Here is a 20,089-nt window from a genome sequence, read left to right on the forward strand (position 1 = left end):
TCACACCACACGTCTAAACTGAAACCAGATTTTGAGTGTGTTAAGAACCACCTAATTATCCAGAATACTTAAAACAGCAAGGATGGAGCGTACAGGGTCAGTCATATATAATAACAAGTCATCCGCATACAATGATACTTTATGTGCAATTTCATTACGGATGATTCCCCTGAATACAGAAGAAGGTCTCAATGTAATAGACAGAGGCTCGATGGCAATGGCAAAGAGTAAAGCTGACAGAGGGCAACCTTGACGACAACCACGACCCAGCGCAAAATAATCAGAGTAAACATCATTAGTTTGAACACTGGCTTTAGGGGACGAATAAAGAAGCCGAATCCAGGAAATAAATTTATCGCCAAAACCAAATTTCTCTAAAACTGCAAACAAGTACTCCCACTCCACCCTATCGAAAGCCTTTTCAGCATCTAAAGAAATCACAAGTTCAGGAAATTCAGATAGATGCTTTGAGTAAATAGCATTAAAGAGTGTACGGGTATTAAAAAACAATTGTCGTCTCTTTATAAAGCCATTCTGCTCTTCAGATATAATTCGAGGAAGCACATCCTCTAGGTGAGATGCAATTACTTTAGCCAATACCTTTGCATCGGCATTAAGCAGAGATAATGGCCTGTAGGAACCACAGGAGGTTGGGTCCTTGTCATTTTTGAGAAGGAGCGCTATGGTGGCTTGTGTGAAAGTAGGTGGTAATGAACCCGTTTCCAAGGATTCATTAAACACAGACAAAAGCAATGGTGCAAATTTACCAATAAATGTTTTATAAAATTCAATTGGAAACCCATCTGGGCCTGGAGCTTTATTAGGCTGCATAGATGTAATAGCTTTTAATACTTCTTCAACAGATAATGGGGAGTCCAATTGCCCGGCAATATTAGTACCAATAACAGGGTTTAAAAGATTATGAAAAAATTCATTCATTTTAGCTTAACAAAGAGTAAAATGTTTTAAAGGTAGAATTAATTTCCAAGGGATCTGTAGTGATATTGTCATAAGAGATTTTAATACTGGGTATCACACGTGAGGAGGCATGACGTCGTAACTGATGTGCCAACAAGCGACTAGCCTTGTCACCGTATTCATAATATGAACCACGACTGCGTAGTAATAAGTGCTCAGCCTCTTTGGTTGACATAAGATCAAATTCTGCTTGCAAATCAAGCCGCTGCTTCAGTAATTCTGGAGAAGGGTTCAGTGTATAACTTTGATCAAGGTTACTAATTGCAGCTATAAGTTCTTTAAGCCTGGCATTAATCTTTTTATTAGCACGAACAGAGTAAGAAATAATTTGACCTCTCAGGTAGCATTTAAGAGTCTCCCATAGCAGAGAATATCAAACAGAATCATTTTGATTTAAGGACAAGAACTCCTCAATAGAGCTTGAAATAAATTCACAACATTCTTTATCCGCCAGAAGGAGGGAGTTAAATCTCCAAAGTGGAGGACTACGTTTATAGGTAGAAAGTTGAATATCCAATAGCAGAGGTGAATGATCAGATATTATAATACCAGAATAGTCGGAAGAATTAACACACGAATTAAGAGTTCTGTCGATGAAAAAATAATCAATCCTGGAATAAGACTGGTGGACCTGGGAGAAAAACGAAAATTTTTTGATTGAAGGGTTGCGAAATCTCCATGGATCAACAAGATCATTCTGTTTCATAAAATCTGAGAATGTTTTAGACATAGATGATGGAGTCAAATTACGAGGAAGAGATCGATCCAAGATTGGATCAAAAACACAATTCAGATCACCACCAAGGATAAGCAAATGAGTATTCAGAAAGGGGATGTTACTCAACAAACTATTAGCGAATTCAGCACCATCAAAATTCGGGGCATAAACATTTACCAACAAAACCTTTTTCTGCATTAGGGTATCAGCAACAATGATATATCTACCATTCCTATCAGCGATAACATTGGTCGAAGAGAATTGAACTTTCTTATTAATGAGAATGACCACTCCTCTAGCTTTCGAATTAAAATTTGAATGAAAGACCTGACCTACCCAAGGGCAATATAACCTATAATGATCCTTAATGTGAAGATGAGTCTCCTGTAAAAATGCTGTCAGAATTTAGACGTTTCAAGATCTCTTAATGGGGTTACCCATACATATTCCAACTAATGAATCTAAGAGGCATGCCTGACCCAGCAATGCTGGGGTCTATATTGCCATTAACCATTCATAAAAAGGAAGAAGAAAAGAACCAAACCAAAATGCCAGTGGCCATGAAGAGCTGAAATGGGACAGCCTCCCTCCCCAACCCTAAACACAAATACACCCCAAGTCTCCACAGAGCAGAACAAAGGAGACAGCAGTGTACCCCAAAGTAGCAAAAATGATTCACCAATGTGACTGGACTAATTGGAGTCCGAATAAAAATAAAAGCGGTATAACAGTGTGCGCGTAACATTAAACATGTTTTTTTTTGTTTTTTTTTTTTAAAAAGGGAAAAAAGAAAAAGACACACCCCCCCCCCCCCCACCCAAACAAACAAAAAAAAATCTCACAGTACAAAATATGATTTCCTCAGATGGAGAACTTTACAACACACCAAAAGTGCATAAAATTAAAAAAAAAATTAATTAATTAATTAAAAAAAAAAAAAAAAACAACCAAAAAAAGATAACAGAAACAAAAAACAACCCAGTCCTGTGCAAATCAATGCAGCAAGCTTGGAGAAGATTGTGCTGGACTGGTCCGAAGTTCAAGAGTATATTATATGATTCAGTTTCATTATATAACAATGAAAATAAAAGGAACCAGCACACCAACAGTACAATAACTAGCACAACGGCCTAAGAAAACAATGCACAGATGGCGTTAAACCTAACGAGAGTGTGAACCCTTATTAGCATTACAGCATCAAACTGAGGGGCTATCGAGGCTCACCCAGAGATCAAAGTTTTGACATAATCACTGGCCTCCTCTGCTGAAACAAAGTCCTTCTCGACACCCTTATATGTGATGCGGAGTTGCGCTGGATGAAGCAGGCCATACCGAACACCTTCAATGCCACGGAGTTGCTGCCTGACAGTGTTGAATGCAGCACAAGCCCGTGCCACCCTGGCGGTATAGTCGGGGCAGACTGAGATGGTCCGGTCTCTAACTTTAATCTGTCGGCGTTCTCTAGCACGTTGTAAAATGTCAACACAGTCAGTGTGGTAATGAAACCTGCATACAATGGCTCGTGGACGGTCGCCAGGCTTCGGTGCGGGTTGGAGGGTCCTTTGCGAACGATCCAAAAGCGGCTCCTTCCCCAGATCAAATGCTTCTTTTAGCAAGGAGGCTACGGCAGCAGTGGTGCACGTGTCAGGGCCCTCCGGTACTCCCACTATCCTAACATTGTTGCGCCGCGACCTGGACTCCAAGTCTTCACACTTATTTTCCAGCTTGGCTACATGAGCTGTGAGGCCCTTGATAGTGTTTTTCATCTCAGCTATATCATCAGAGTAGACAGTAAGTGCGTGCTCCATCTCCTTGACCGTACCTTTTAGCTCGGACATGGTAGAGTCATTGGCAGCTTTATCGATCGCGTCTTCACCGCCTGCAGGTCGAACTTAATGGTAGACAAGGCATCACCCAGAGTGTCCTGAAGTTCCTTTTTAAAGATGTCGGCGATATCTTTCCTCAGCGAAGCCAACAGCTCGACCTTGAGAGCCTCAATATCAGGATTAGCTTGGCACGAGGGTCCATGGTAGTCCATGGTAATATTATGTTGAAGCACAGTACACAGTACGACGGCTCACTCGAGGTATTCAACATACCTCGAGTGAGCCGAGGTATGTTGAATACCTCAACATGGTCGCGGTTTGCAAACTAGGCCTCAGTTGTGTTTGAATCCGGTTGTTCAGTCTGACGTCACTAGCCGTGTCTGGGTCTAAACTCCGCTGCAGGTCCATATATCAAACGATCACTATGGCATTACTGAGAGTTGAAAAACTGTCTTTAGTCTTTCATCTTTAATAAAATGATCAGCGTTCTGCTCTACCAGGTGTAACAACTGAGTTTAACATCCAGGCATCCATGAAAATGGAATTTATGACATTTAACAGAGTTAGAAGTTAGCAGGAAGTTAGCTCGCTAGCTTCCATGTAAATACAATATAGCATGTCCTGACTGCGGGGTTTTGGAAACAAATTAAAACGTACAGCTCTGTTATCACTTCCAGCATAAATGAAGACAGAAAACTAAACAGCAGTGACGTTTGTAGGGTTACTGAAGTTGGGCTAGCTGGTATATAATGATGTGCTACGTGACCGCTAGCGACACAGCTATGTTAGCATAATATAAACAAGCTAACTTTTTTTCCACTCGATAAAAGTTACCGTGAGTGTTCTCGGTGGTCAGGAACAAATGTAATCGCATGGCAGGATGCTGTAAAAGGACCAAACTTCAGCCAGGAGAACAACTGAGATAATCCATCCATAATACGAGGTTAGTCATTCATATACTGCTGCATGGGCTGGGCTGTAGCTACATCCTAAGGTTTTAAAAACTGAGCTTGGTAAATGATTAGCGGTAATAAAAGCCGAGGGAGGTCAACGGTGATCACTGACTGTTTTAGGAGCTTTTTGAGATCAAATAGAAGAAAATACATAACATTAAACATGTTAACAACACAAAAGCCATATTAAACGCAGACTACTTTAGACCCGGAAGTAGGATTCGTCGCGTCATCACTGAACAACCGGATAGAAGTAGTTTTAACATTTTTTGCTGCCATTTTACGCAGGCCCGAGTAAAACTTCTCAACAAAACAATCAACAAACCAAAACAGGACTGGAAATATAGCCGAAAAGCGCGAATGAATAACAATTTAATCGAAATCAGCGGCAGCTCCCAGACTCGCGTCCTACTCCATCAAAGCTCTTCCGGAAGTCCATGGTAATATTATGTTGAAGCACAGTACATATTACTGCTCGAGGCTCTTGACTACGGTAGCCGTAATGCTCCGACAATCGTGGCTATCTGACGGACAAAAACCATACAAGTTCCACATCACTGAAGTTGCACCATTTTTACAAACCAATTCTGGTTCATCTGTTTCATTCGACGATCTGCTTTTGTCCTTCTCATTCTCTGTTGCCGCCATGCTTTTTCCGCCATGTGCCTAATAAAAACAAAGGCACTGCGCATGAGCGTTTTACCCATATTCTATCGCGATGTTTCATTTTTTTATCATTGCCTAACACTGTATTACTGTGAACGGTATAATATGGCCCAACCCTAGACGGTATATTTTAGAAATAGCTGTAATCTTGACTGCAGCGATAGTCCTCCACTATCCTATACTATAGCATTTATATAGATGATATCATTGCCATTTATATGTTGAATACTGCCCTACTTCTCCATCACACCATGTGCATTAGCTCTGAATTCACAGGCTTTAGCTCTAGTTTGTGATGACAGTCATCATTCTGCTGTGTAGTATGATCAACACCTGCTGCAGGGGGTGATCAGAACAAGAGCTAGTATCAGCTGTAGTCAGAGGTGGTGAAGATGGAGGCAGTCTGATTGTAGGATGGCGTCTTCGCTGTACGAGCAGTTGAATGATGGTGGACTGTGAGAAATGGGCTTTGTATTGAAATTTATTGTATTTATTTTATCTGTATTGAAATACAAGGTGGGCAGGGCTGCAGCTAGTTGGACATTAATGGATTAAATGGAATGGATTAAACCTTAGAAATAAAAGCAAGCAAACTGTAGACTAGTAAAACAGTCACACATGGACATTCTTAGACGATTGGAGTAAATTCCTGTATATACTGACTTCAAATGCTGTTTGTGTGTGACTGTTTTGTTGTGTTACAGTTGTCTGACGAAAAAAGGAGTCGGTCTTCTGCGCAGGAAAAACCCTTTAAATTGGGACTCCTGCTGATATTTCCATACTGAGAGGATTCTCAGTGTTTTAGCAGTGCACAGGAACAGCTTGGAAGTGAGTGGTCATTGGTCATCACAGGCTAAATTTATGTTGTACGTGTTTGGTCATCTGACAGAAAAACTTGTATTCTGGGCTTAACTCACAACCTGATAGCCCTGTGTTTTGTTGATCTCACCCTACAGTAACACACATTTTAAAAGAAGATGCAAAATAAAACAGTTTCTTGGTTGCCTTCTCTCCACTGAAGACTATGAAAGCAATAATTATCTTAAGCTGACTTCCGTTGGCATATAAGTGGTGTTCAGAAGAGATTTGAGTCAGACTGATTGAGCTGTGCTGCTCTAAGCCAGGGTCTATTTGTGTGATCTCTGAGGGGCTGTTTTAAAGTCCCTTTGCTCCACATCCAGTCTTGTGCCCTGTGTATTGAATTAACTGAGGGTAGGTTTCTGCCTATCGGAGCTCTCCATTGTTTGTTTACTACCGGAGTTCGTATCTCTTCCTGTGGTTACACAGACAGATATTCCTAAATTATGGTCTGGGGCCTCGGCTAAGCTGTTTATTTTTCTGTTGCTCGGCTTGTGCTTCTTTTATGCATTTAATGTGTTTAGACTGTCGTTTACAGTGTAAATGCAGACTAGATTTCTTATAGGCTTTTGTAAAATTACAAATGTTGATAAAAGCCAACACTGTGTGGTTTATTGTCTAGTTCCATGAAGAGGAAGGAATGTAATTAGCTAACATGTGTGGAAGGATATCAGTTGAATAGCCAACGGTAAACTGCATAAAGTCACAGTTGTGCCAGGGCTCTAGACTAACTTTTTGCCATGGTTGCACTGGTGCACCTAACGTTTTTTTTCTTAGGCACACCAGCACAAAAGTTAGGTGCACCCAAATTTTTCAGCCGCATCGCTTAACACCACAGTTTTATATGTTCACTTTTTTCGTTGTTTTTTTGGGGAGTAATTGCTGACCATACAGACAATATTGATTTGTAAATGATTAACAACACTAAGTTCTTTATTTGGAACCAGAGATGGGCTGTAATCTGATTACTTTTTTCAAGTAACAAGTAAAGTAAGGGATTACTATTGCAAAAACTGTAATTAGATTACCGTTACTTTCCCGTAGGAACGCTGCGTTACTGCGTTACTAAAACCGTGATTTTTTTTTTTTTTTTTTTGCGAGAATGTCTCACGACAGTGACGTAAGCAAGTGCGATGTTTGTGACAACAGCTGTGTGCAGATCAACAATGGATAATATATCGAGTGCGGGAGAGAGTATGAGCATGCAGCGTTTAAAGCGTGGAAGTACTGACCTTCCTTTAAGTTTGATTCCATAAAACGTGACAAAAACATTAGCATCCATTGTGCGTGGGAAGAAAACTTCTTTTTACAGCGAACCCCCCCCCCCCAAACTTCCAAGCAAGCACCGAGTGCGCAACGACGTAATGGGAAATTCACGCGATCAGTTCTTCAACTGACCGCGGCATACCTGCACCAGGGTAAACCTCCGCCTACCCTACTCCTGCTTTACAGGTGAAAATAGAGCAAAAGGACCGCTGAGTCTTTGATTTTATTTATTTTCTGCTGTGTTTTACTTGCATCTATTTGAAAGAGTGAGTGTAAACACACACACAAAAAAAATTATGTGCTGGAATGTGCAGAAAATAGGTTTAAATATTAAACAAATTTCTTCCAGTCAGAGAATGTTGCATATAATTAAATTTTTGCTTGATGCATAAAGTTAAAAGATTAAAACTAATAAAAAAAGTTTTAAAAAGGGACCTTTCCATTTGATTATGATGGATTATGTAGAAAAAGTAGAATTGGGCTGAAAGATCTATCGCTTTATCACCTATTCAGGTTGTAAATCGTGTTTTTAAAAAGTAACTAAGTAATTAATTACTTTTGAAAATAAGTAATCAGTAAAGTAACGGGATTACTTTTTTGGGGAATTAATCAGTAATTAGTTACTGATTACTTTTTCAAGTAACTTGACCAAAACTGTTTGGAACACAGTTCTACAAGAAAGATAAGATCGGGCCTTAACATAAAAGTTATCAATCGTTCTTTTCATCTTTTCTCATTACACACAGCTACATCCACTTCTGCAGTTTTGCACAGTTAAATTTTTAAATAGCTTTAATGCACATAAGTATTTTGTCTCGCGCCAATTATATCGTCAGTTATATTGTTATCGCACATTTTCAAATATATGTCGTGATAAATATTTTTGGCCATATTGCCCTGCCCTAGTAGTTACCATTAACTTAGCTTGCAACACGCTGACAGAAACTCTATTCAGTGTAACTGCAATTACACTGAGTCATTATTGTATTTATAAGTAAACAGATTATTCAGTAAAGGTGGTATTTACTTTTAGCTATAGTGAGATGGATGAATATTTTCAAAAAGAATGATCGGTGCCATATTGTTGCTTTTACGGGCAGTCTAAGGCTTTAGATTGTATTTTCTATTATAGCAGGATATGAAGCAGTAATTTTTCTGGTGTAGATTCTGGTTAGAGTAAACCAGTGCAGGCAGAGACAGTGCAGCTGGAGTATGGCAACCACAGTGAGAGATCCTACGTGTAACAGCTGAGTGACTTGAAAGCAATTTGGCCAATGAGCTGGCTAGAGGAAAGAACCCACAGAACATCTGAAATATCAAATTAAAAGGACAGGGATGGTCCCCTAGTAAGTCGTGGATGACGTCGTCGTCCTGAGTAGATTAAAAGATGCTAAAGTTAAAGATGCACATCAGTGTTTCCTGCTCAAGTAAGTTCTATGTGTGGAAAACGCTGATGTGACTCTGGTGTGAGGGTTGATGTTAATCACTCTGACATTTCGGAATGTGGCTCAAAAACTGTGCTGCCATGTAATACAGTGAGAGGTCAGCAGGCAATTGGGGCACTCTAAATGTACAGTAGAAGAATTGTAATGTCAGAAACTTATGATAACAATCCACATGGTTAATGCTGGTAGACACACTTTTGTTAGCCAGCCAATAGGAATGCAGCATGAAGTGATGTGGAAAAAGCAAAACAGACCCACAAGGGGTGCATGGTAGTAAACTATTTGGGTTTTAACAAAGCAGAAAATGCAGTGAGGTAACTGCAGCAGAAATTAGTTTGGGTGGTGTGGCCTACAGCTGTTCTTGTGACTAAAATAAGATGTAGCATGGAGAGATACTGCAGTCTCATGAAACAAATCTCATCAGCCTTTCTAGTGTCATTCTAGCAGTGTCAGCAGAGCAGGCCTAACAGGAAATAAACTTCTTCTAACTGGGGATAGTGAACATAAATCTACCAGTATGGTCCCTGCTGTTTTTAGTCAAATCAGTAGGAGGCTGATGTGAATCTGGTATTTGTCTGACCATTTTCCATAACAGTAAATGGACAACCGAATCATATCTGTTGGTGATCAGCCTTAAAAATTCCTGGTTAGGTTTCTGTGGTGCAATGTAAGTGTTTCCATCAGTGAGGCTGTCCAGCAGGCGTTTAAGGAGATCGTACCTACCTCATTGGTCCTCCTCTTCTGCTTGGTGTTTGATGCTGAGGGGAAAAGCTGCTGTGAGATCATTGGTCAGGAAACTCTACTTATTCTGCATGTTTTTGTTTCTGCTTGGTGCGAACTCAGCCATGTCAGCGGAGCCTTTCCGCTATGAGTCATGAGTTAAAAGGCCACCCTGTGTGGCTGGAATACCTCACAACCTGTCACTCCTCCTAAGACTGTTTATTGTCGGAAGCAGTTCAACCTGCTGTGCTGGATTCAGTCAGGCAGCCTCTCAGTATCTGTTTTTCTGACCTCCTTTTACTTATTGTGCATTTTCGTGTCAGTTTGTTGCTAAATACTGCAATTGGAGGGACCAGTCATAGCATGTACTTAAAAGATAAAAAAAATGTCTGTAACCACTGTGATATCCATCATTGGTTTCTGCAAGGAAACTTGGTATGTTAGTATTAGTGTTTTGGTTGCTGCCATATTGGCATTTTGGGGCCAGAGGTGACTGTATCTTGACAAAAGTTAAATTAGTGACAAGCTATGTCCAAAACTAATACAAAAGTATTGCATACAAACTGTAGAAGTGCTATACACAGACCCACATATCTGCTATTAAGGGCAGTGTAACCTCTTGTACAGTCTGTGCTGCACAGCAAGCCATAGTGTCTGCCATTAAGAGGTCTACTTCAGAGGCTGAAACTAACAGCAGCGTCAGAGTGGCCACACGTCTACCTTTAAACCTTACTGTACACTCATATTTTAATAGAACTTCATTAAAATTCAGTTGCTAGCCCTGGACCTGTTTTTGCCCCCTGGTTGGGTCACTGGCTGTGGTTTTTGTGTACCTGCGTCACTGACGATGTCCTCCTGTGTTCTGATGGACTTGGAGTGGCCCTTCAGCTTGTAGCAGATATCCAGAGGACTAATGTCTCCATCTAACTACTTTCATCACCATCTTTAGCAGATGATTGTGAAGTTGGAGTTAATCAAAGAAACTGAGCTAATTATTTTACTCAGATATTAAATGTTATATAGCCAATAAAATATTTGCGGAGGAGAAACATTAACTGTAACGGTTATGTATGACGTTTTGAACTGACTAGACTGTATATAAAAGATGGGCAAATCTGCATTCTTTCTGTGTGGCAAGAAAGGAGGAGATCCCCCCTGGTTATATAAAGAAGCCTGGTTACATATGAGTGATGGCCTTTGGCTGAGTTATAAATGGCAGGGATAGCTCAGTAGGTAGAGTGGTGGCCCCATGATTGGAAGGTCGGGGGTTCGATTCCCCTGAACAGCTACCCTGAGGTACCCCTGAGCAAGGTACTGTCCTTTCACACTGCTCCCCGGGCGCCCAATGGCTGCCCAATGCTTCACTGAGTGAATGGGTTAAAGGCAGAGAGGAATTTCCCCACGGGGATCAATAAAGTACACTTTCTTTCTTTCTTCTTCTTTCAATCCTGGGTAAATGTTCCTGATGAGTTCATGGGCTCAGTTGCTAGTTTCTGTTCTTAGTGGAAACATTGTGGTGTTTATTTAGTAAAACACAATCCTGTGAGAGTCAATAAGGGGGATGAAGCATTGTATGCTATAGTGGACATACAAGTTACTAAACTATGAGTGTAAAGTATGTCAGATCCACCCCATGAGTGTTGCATCTGCTCTGCTCAAGGCTTCACAACAAGACCTCACTAACCAAAGGGTGACAATGATTGTCTATTTAATCATCTGCCACAACTAGAATATACATCTGTGAAAAACTCTGTTAGCTTAGCTGTGCACAGATGTTGGAAGCTCAGTTGTCAGCACCATATTTTCCATATTTTTATTCCATATTATACAAAGTAATTGCTTTGTAAGGCAAGTTGTTAAAGGTCTTGGTTTTGACTATGAAAGAGCACTCTTTTCACTCAGTCAGTATAATCAAACATGTATTCATGTGTCAGCATAAGTGTGGTTTTTTTTTATTTATTTTTTAAATTTTTTTTATTTCAGTAAATACGCTTCAGTATACGGTAGAAGTCTGTACAGTCTGTGGCTATTGTTTTTTTTTTTCCTTTGTCTTTTTTGTGGTGTGTGGAGCATATTTCATATATTTCAGTTTGGTCTCAGACTAAACTTTTTAATGTGTAGTATTTTTCTGTTGAAAAATCTTGCTTATCCTGCAATTACAGATGTAGATAGAAACATTGAAGTTGCATAAATCATTTAGTTTGCCAATTACACTGATTGTTGGTAGGACCAGACATTCATAGAATCACATTCTTTCTGAATTATTATGGAAGCCCATTTGTGCCAGTGTGGGTGTTTTGCTTTGTTTTTTCTTTTTTTGTTTGTTTGTTTGTCGCCCCCCCCCGCCCCCCCCCCAATTGATGTAAAATCATGAACTTTGGACTCTCTTTTTTTTTTTTTTCCCTTTTCAAGTGAGAACATTTAGCTAATAATTGTGACTTTTACCATTTTATTTAAACGTTTAAAGAAAAAAAAAACAAGACTAGACTGTTAGCCATCGTTATTTTCGCCACATTTCTCAAAATAAGAATTTTAACTTTTGAGATTAAACGTTTTAGTGTGTGTGTGTGTGTGTGTTTTATGGGATAGTAGTGATATTTTCCTTTAAATCCTTTAAATGTATCAGTTAAATATTTCACTCAAGGGTGTTTAAGAGATTTATGTGTAATAAACAATTTTACAAAAGTATCGAATTTTCAATTTTTCATTAAATTTGGACTTCATCTTGGCTCATCCATTCCCCCCCTGCCTTTCCCCCCTCTTTATCATTTCATCATCCTTGTCTGGAGTAGAGGTTGTGGTGGAGTATGATTATGACGCGCTCCATGATGACGAGCTGACCCTGCGACCTGGCGACATCATCAAAAATGTGCGCTACGTAGAGGAGGATGGTTGGATGGAGGGGGACCTCAATGGGAAAAGGGGCCTCTTTCCCGACAACTTTGTCAAGGTGAGAGATAGATTAGTGTTCATCTATCAACTGGCTTATATCAAATTGCAGCTTGTTTGTTGGAGTAGAGCTAACCGTGTTGTCTATCACACTGTTAGTGATAATCCTATTGAAACTGGGAGCATTATCAGAGTATAGCAGTCTGCTACACAGAAGAATTTTTGTGCTTTATATTTGTGTGGATGCTTTAAGCATCCACACTATTGAGTTCCTCTTGGGACTTCCGTACACTTTTTGGCACTTAACTACTTCCACAATTTTCAGTCGATTTTCACCGTTCAAATTTTAAACTATTCTGCTATTTCTGCTAATGTGTGCTATGTCTTTTGGTATTTTTCACTATTATACTTTTTAAAATATTAAGCTTAATTTGTCCCATTGAAATGAATGGGAAACTTCTGCAATTCTGCTAAAATTTGCTTGTTTTCGAAACTTAACTACTTCCTCATATTTTCACGTAGAACAAGCATTCAAACTTTAAAATGTTCTCAAATTATTGGGCTATTCAGGTATAAATCAGCTTTTTCAAATCTTTTACCGTTTTACTTTTATGCCTCTTAAAGTTTTCAGTTGCAAAATTGTGATTTTTCACAAAATACATGCGTTGTTATGGTTGCTATGCACTTGGCTTCCAGTGTGCCACTGAAGGTTTTGCAGTCTTCTCTTCATGTCCGAACAACTTCTTGCTACTTGCTCAATTTTCACTCAACTTCCACAAATTATACATCAAAACGTAGGTATTTTTGCTGGCTTTCCGAAAATGTCACTATCATTGTTGTGGGATTTATAGAATTTTGGCAAATCTCCTCAGACCAACACAAAGTCGCAAAACTCTCCATAGAAAGTCAATGGAGAGCTTGTTCAAAATCACCGCTTGATTTCTGTAATGAGAGGCATATTCCAATCGTCATATCTCCTTAACGAAGCAAAGTTAAGACATAAGGCTTGTCCCAGTATATCTTCAGACACTCCTGACGCTCACAATTCAAGAATTTTTTTCTCACCTATTGCCGTTCTGAAATGAGTTAGACTTGTTTGAGAGTAGGAAATTTGTCCTTCGCTCAGATTTCTTCAGATTTCAAACTCTGGAAATGAACCACTTTTTTCTCTCGTCATATCTTTTTAATGGATTTCCACAGAGACCTGAAAATTTCCATGATTGTTCACCAAAGCCTGCTGTCTCTTACGGTGAAAGAATGATATCGATACTCCAAATAGATTTAGAGTTAGAAAGCGTTGTTTGAGGGCAAGTCAAGGCAGTTTTTGCTTTGCTCTACTCAGTTATGGTGCATTAGAAGTCAAATATCTTTAATAATTCATATTTTAATGATAAATTGTCAACACTTTAAGATTCCCCCATCTCTTCTGAACAAAACGGTGTAAGAATGACCGTTCTAGCCCCTACGGTTAGGAAATTATGGTCATTTGTTTGAGGGGAGTCGTCATTACGAGAAATAGACTGCAAAAATCCTGTGTCTCTTTGTGCTGCGTGCACCTGTTTTGGCGGGAAAAAGTGCACAGGCTCTCTGATTGGTGGATTCAAATTGAGCAGCTCCCAGGCTGCTTGACTGAGCATGAAACTTGCTTCTCTCTCCCTGTGTGTGTGTGTGTGTGTGTGTGTGTGTGTGTGTGTGTGTGTGTGTGTGTGTGTGTGTGACAGAGAGAGAGAGAAAGCCTTTTTATGGGATGATCTCATTGTAAGATTCAAATTCAATATATTTAGACTGGTTGACTGAATTGGATCTTGTGTGTGAGAGAGAGAGAGAGAGAAAGAGAGAGAGAGAGAGAGAGAGAGAGAGAGAGACCCTCTTTAGGGCAGCATCTCATTGTTGGAAAAAATATAATATATTCAGACTGGTTGACTGGCATAGACCCTCTGTGTGTGTCTCTCTCTCTGTGCATTTGTGTATACATATTTGATTTTGTGTGTATCTGTTGGCTGTTCCTTCTTGTTTTTTAAATTTATTTTTATTTCTTTATTTTTTTTTTTCACAGGTGAATAACAGTTAGTTTTGAGGGAACTTAACCATGTTCCGTTTTTTTTTCAGCTTGTCATCTTACATTTTCCAGTATTTTCACTTAAGTTATTACTATTCTGTTCAATCATAGTATTTGTTCTAAATCATTGTTATTATGCTATATTGTAGTATTTCTGCTAAATCATACTATTTCTACTATATTATATTTTTCTTTCTAAATATAGCATTTCTGCTATATAATTGTATTTCTGCTATGTTATAATATTTGTGCTAAACCAGAGTATTTGTGCTGAAACATGGTATTTCTGCCAAATTATAGTATTTCTGTCAAATTATAGTATTTGTGCTGAAACATAGTATTGATTTAAAATTACAATATTCATAGTTCAACACAGTGTCTCTGGTAAATCACAGTATTTCTGCTCTGTTGTACTATTTTTCTAAATCATAGTGTTTCTGTAATGCTTAAGTATTTTTGGCTAAATACATTCTTTCTGTTATCTTATATTATTTCTCCTAAATTCTTGTATTTTTGAGAAGTTATCATGTTTCTGGTAAGTTACAATATTTCTGCTAAGTTCTGGTATGCTATTGTATTTCTGCCAAGTATTATGTTTCCTCTAAGATATTGCAGTTCTGCTAAGTTATTCCATTTTAGCAAAGTTCCTTTGCTTCTGCAAAGTTTTTACAATTTCTGCAACTTTTCAGCCTTTTCAGCTAGTTTTTGCATACAGCTTCAGCTTTAAAGCATCCACACTGCATTTTCGCAGGAAATGCTAATTTTTCTAGTTAATATTACTTTGATGAATGATGTAAACATTTTAGAATAGAAAGGATAGAACTAAAGATCAGAAAGTGTTTACAGAATTCCTTTTGCGAAGTTAGATTTGTGTTTTGGAAAAGCAGAACCTTTTTATTGGAATAAAGGTTTAAAGGGGTAACTTGACCTGGTATCATTTTGATGGATTATTTTAGAGACATGAGCAATGTTCCCTCTAATTTTTCATGTGTCTGAGCGAACACACAAACTCCCTGAGCGGTCCCTTGGACCACTGTGAGCAACAGCAGACATGTGCACTGTGGTCACGCCAGCATTGAATCCATCCAAGTTACGTGGTTTATTAAAATAATCAAATTACAGCATTTATGATAGACTACTTTTAATTAACTGCTTTAGCCCACTTACAATGAAAATTTAAAAAAAATCTTGTTCATGACCTGTGTAGTATGTTAACTAGTGGTGCAACGGATCAAAAATCTCTCGGTTCAGATCGGATCACGGTTTTAAGTCACGGATCGGATACATTTTTGGATCAGCGAAAAAAGACAAAAATTTAACATTTACTTATTTACTTATTGAAGTATTTTTTGCCTGTTAAAAACATTCAACTCAAGACTCATTCCACGCACTTATAAAAAATAAATAAATTATGGTACAATATAGGGCAGTACAGGTCTTTGTATCTACCACTCAATTCAATTCAATTTTATTTATAAAGCGCCAAATCACAACAACAGTCGCCTCTAGGCACTTTATATTGTAAGGTAGACCCTATAATAATACATACCGCTCATTATATCGCACTCTGCTGTGATATAATGAGTTGTCACGGTCACGTAGCTTTCCGTTGCCCTGGAGGTCCACCCATTTGTAGTAGTTGGGGCAACAGTAGATGCCTGGGACAGTTCAGCCACGACTTAAATCTTTTCTAGCTCATACATGCTTGGATCTTGGCACTAAAGTGGACGCGAACACAAACGCATGGCATAAGCACGTTCATCATAGCTTAAGCCCCTTGTTTTGCACAACGGAATACAGCCTTCCATCTGCAGCTAAACACCCCAATAGCTTTTGTAATAGCTTTAGCCCGGTCGGATTGGGCAGCAAAGGGCTGCTTAAATACCGCAAACGCCTCTGCTCCTCCACTTAGACCGCTAGCGCTGGCCATAACTATCGCTTGACAGACCCACCACACGCACCATACACATACTTTTTTTTCTTCTTTTTCGAATCTTCGGATCACGTGCGTACCGAACCGTGGAGTGGGATCGGTTCGGATTACGGATCAACCGTGATCCATTGCACCACTAATGTTAACACTATTGGAAGTTTAAAAAAAAACAAAAAACCAAAAAAAAAACACTTCAACTCCAATTTTGAAAACACAACTTTCTTTCTTTTTTTTTCTTTTTTATAAAGCCCTGACTTGTATTATGAGTATGAGTCTGTGGTCTGGGAGAGTGTCATGTAACTCTGTAATAACCAATGTTGGGCAATTAATTATATAGTTACTACTTCAACAAAGTAACTGAGTTATGCAAATTACGAAGTTTTTTTGCAGCTGTTTATCTAAAAATGCAGCCAAGGCGGTTTTTTAAATAAACATTTAAAACTATTTACAGAACAATCAGGTGTTCTGCATCAAATTTGATGCCACACAAATTATTTGTGCCACTTCAAAAATAATTTCTGTCCACTATGAGATAAAGGAGAACAACCTGATACCTGCAGGCCTGACAACAGGAGATGTATCACTCCTGTAACACCTGTAATATTCAGTAGTCGCCTCATTGTTCTGACACACACAACAAAACTATTGACCACACTACACACTAACAACACAAGATTTGCGCTAAACGTCGTAAATCGCTCACATCTCAAAACACCGCCGTCACTCCTAAAACTCCCCCCCTTTCCTAAACAACTAAATGCCATGTTGGCATATCATTTTTTGATTGGGCGACATGATACATTTTTCGACCAATAGGAAAGGGTGGGGGTTTTTTGGTTTTGTTTTTGCTCACAGGCGGCGAGTGCTTTCAAGCGCTTTCAAGCGCTTTCCTTATAAAACGCTGTTTTTACTGTTTCTTCCCGCAAATATAAACAACGATAGTATTCAGGAAGCAAACCAAACATTGCATATATTTTTATCATAACTCTGGTTTTACGTAGCCTATCAACACAATTTAAAAACTGGTATAAAGTCCACACTTTTTCCGTCAGTTGTTCCGTCTGTCCTGCTCACATATCTAATGGTTGTACACGTTGTCATTAACGTGGCTTCACTTCACATCAGCCACACTGCTTTGCTAGCTAAAACACTGGTGTCGGCACATAAGGACGCTGTCATAGCTTGTCAACGACGTTGATTAGCTGCATATATACGAATGTGAATCGCATTATTGCCTGGACTATGGGATAAGTTGGCATCGTTGTTATCCCATACGGGAGCAGCCAGTCACTTACTGACTAACACTGCAAAACAGAATTGTTTAAGTTTTAATTTCAATTCAGGTTAAAAAAAATTTTTTTCTTTTTTTTGTGCGCAATGCAGATTTTCTGTGCGCAGAGACCGTGCCAGCAGTGTGCAATTGCGCACGTGCACAGCTTAGAGGGAACATTGGATGTGAGGTATCTTGTATTTAAAAGCACCTCTGTCCTCTCGTGTTACTTCTCTGTCTCTTATGTTAAGCACTTTGGTATACCGCTGGTTTTTAAATGTGCTCTATAAAAAAGTTTGTTGTTGTTGTACCTTATGTGTCTGGCCTTAGCCTCTAAGGAACAGATACCACTGAGCTGAAAGCATTGGTATCGACACTGCAATACTAATTTAAAGATTTGTAACCCTTACAAAGGTTCCTTTTTAGATGAAAAGATAAAAATAAGACTGAGTAGTACTTCAGTCTGTCACCAAACAATCTGATATAGAAACAAATGCAGAGGAGCAGTATCGGGATTGGGGTGTTGACTTTTTTTTTCCTTTTCTGGAGTGAAACTGGTTATTAAACTGTCGTCTGCAGAGCTGTGTCCGGTCTATGATGACCTTTCTTTGAGAGATAATTTTGTGCTGCTTTAACAGTGAAATGTAGGAACTGCCAATTGCAAAGTCATTCTTAAAGCGTAAACACTACTTCAAATCTAAAGCACACACTGATAACACAGTATAACCTGTATATAAAAGATACAATGTAACCAGTTTTTTCAGCCTCAACCATTTTCCAAACCGTTTCTGTAACACAACAATACTTGTCTGTTAATTAGTGGTGTTTATCAGATAGTTGTAATACTGCAATATAAAATAGTATGTAGCCATAATATTTCTAAGATATTGCCAATGGGTCGAACACAGTTAAGTTGTCTAGTGAACAGCTAACTGTTATCTGGGCCTCCACTAGCAATCCTGTAACTCTAAACGGCTCTCCCTTGCCTTTAAGCCTTTTGACAGGATCAAAATTAATCTTAAGGTAAATAATAAATTACAAAATGTACCCATCATACAACTGCTAATGGGGCCAGGGACTCTCCATGGAGGCTAAAACTTGGCTATAAAGATGCTTCGTAATGCAGTAAAACTAGACATTTTAATATAGAAATAAAGCAAAAGTGCTACATAGATAGCTTAAACAAATTGCCACATAATGATCTTACATTTTCTTGACTTGGGTTTTCACAGTGTAGTGTCTGGAAAGTTCCACTAATGTTAATTTATTACATTAATGTCGCATGATAATAGTAAAGCTCACTGAGTATTTCTCCAGTGGTCGGGTAAATCATTCCCACAGTTTGAATGAGCCAATGAATTTACAGCCACCAATAAACAAGTGCTGCTTAGTGCATTTGATAGCACAGCAACTTTCTGGCATTTTGGCAAAGATAAACTCAGAGGCGTTTAAAGAATGGTTGGAGAGCCAAGAGTATTGTTTTCTGCCCACCTACTATGTATTGGGATAACTTGCTTTTTGAGCCAATTTTTGGCACACTTTACATTGCTGAATCAAATTAGGGTGATCAGCCCGGATACAGTTGGTTTCCAATAGAGAATTTCCTATTGTGGCTTGTCATTATGAATGAGCTTGGACTGTGAACGATGAAAGTGGCCTCTGATTTAGCGAGGGCTTAAATTGGTTGATTAATGCTAGTGGTCAACCTTTTGCTGTTGGATTTGGGTGATGCTGCTACTAGTAGTAAATGGCCTGTATTTGTATAGCACTTTACTTAGTCTCTATGGACCCCAAAGCGCTTTACACTACATTCAGTCATTCACACATTCACACACAGCTAATTCACAGCTGTGGATTAGCCGTCAGTCAGCTCTGTGGTTTTAATGTAGCTCACTCACCTTTTATTACTTATTCGTGCTGTCTGCATCTGACTGCTTCTCCTTCTGCACAGCTAATGCACTGAAAATGAGTCCCTGAACTGCTGCCCTCTTCTCTCCTCTCCCCACCATCACACAATCCTATGTAGTGTAGAGCTGGGCGATATGAGATTTTTTTCATATCACGATATGTTTTTTTCATTTCAGGCGATAACAATATATACCACGATATAAGCCAAATAACTATATTTGTAAGATTTAAATGTGCCATTGCTCACAAGTAAAATGTGAAATAATCAGCAGCTTGTTTTTATTTAAATATTTATTTCCCATAATAAGTTCAACAGGGTAGATGTACTTAAGGAACATGAGACTTTTTCAGATAAATAAAGGCAAATATTGCAAACTACACAAAAGGCAGCCGCTAAAGCGTTTAAGTTTCAAAATAGAACAAACGAAACAGACTAAACTGTCAATTCCACTTAGAAACAAAATATTAATTCTAAAAATAAATCTTAGTTTGTTTTACAGAAGAACAGACAAAACTGACTTTTGTCAATATCAAATAAACTGAGAACTAAAAGGAAATTCTCAATCTCTCCTTGTTGTATAGCTGAGCTTTTCAAACAGT

At 38.8% G+C, this 20,089-nt stretch overlaps 1 protein-coding gene across 5 annotated transcripts in view; it reads left to right on the forward strand.

Moving 5' to 3' along the window:
• Positions 1 to 20,089, forward strand: part of cd2ap (CD2-associated protein) — a 105,832-nt gene that overhangs the window by 13,854 nt on the left and 71,889 nt on the right. For all 5 annotated transcript variants that reach the window (XM_085381446.1, XM_085381447.1, XM_085381448.1 and 2 more), the window contains exon 2: positions 12,223 to 12,380. In XM_085381446.1, the coding sequence (XP_085237572.1) occupies positions 12,223 to 12,380 (158 nt within the window). The remainder of the gene's footprint in view (positions 1 to 12,222; positions 12,381 to 20,089) is intronic.

This window comes from Rhamphochromis longiceps, linkage group LG15 (assembly GCF_057381845.1).
Source record: "Rhamphochromis longiceps isolate RC_006_pf linkage group LG15, R_longiceps_female_GT1.1, whole genome shotgun sequence".
Classification (NCBI taxonomy): domain Eukaryota; kingdom Metazoa; phylum Chordata; class Actinopteri; order Cichliformes; family Cichlidae; genus Rhamphochromis; species Rhamphochromis longiceps.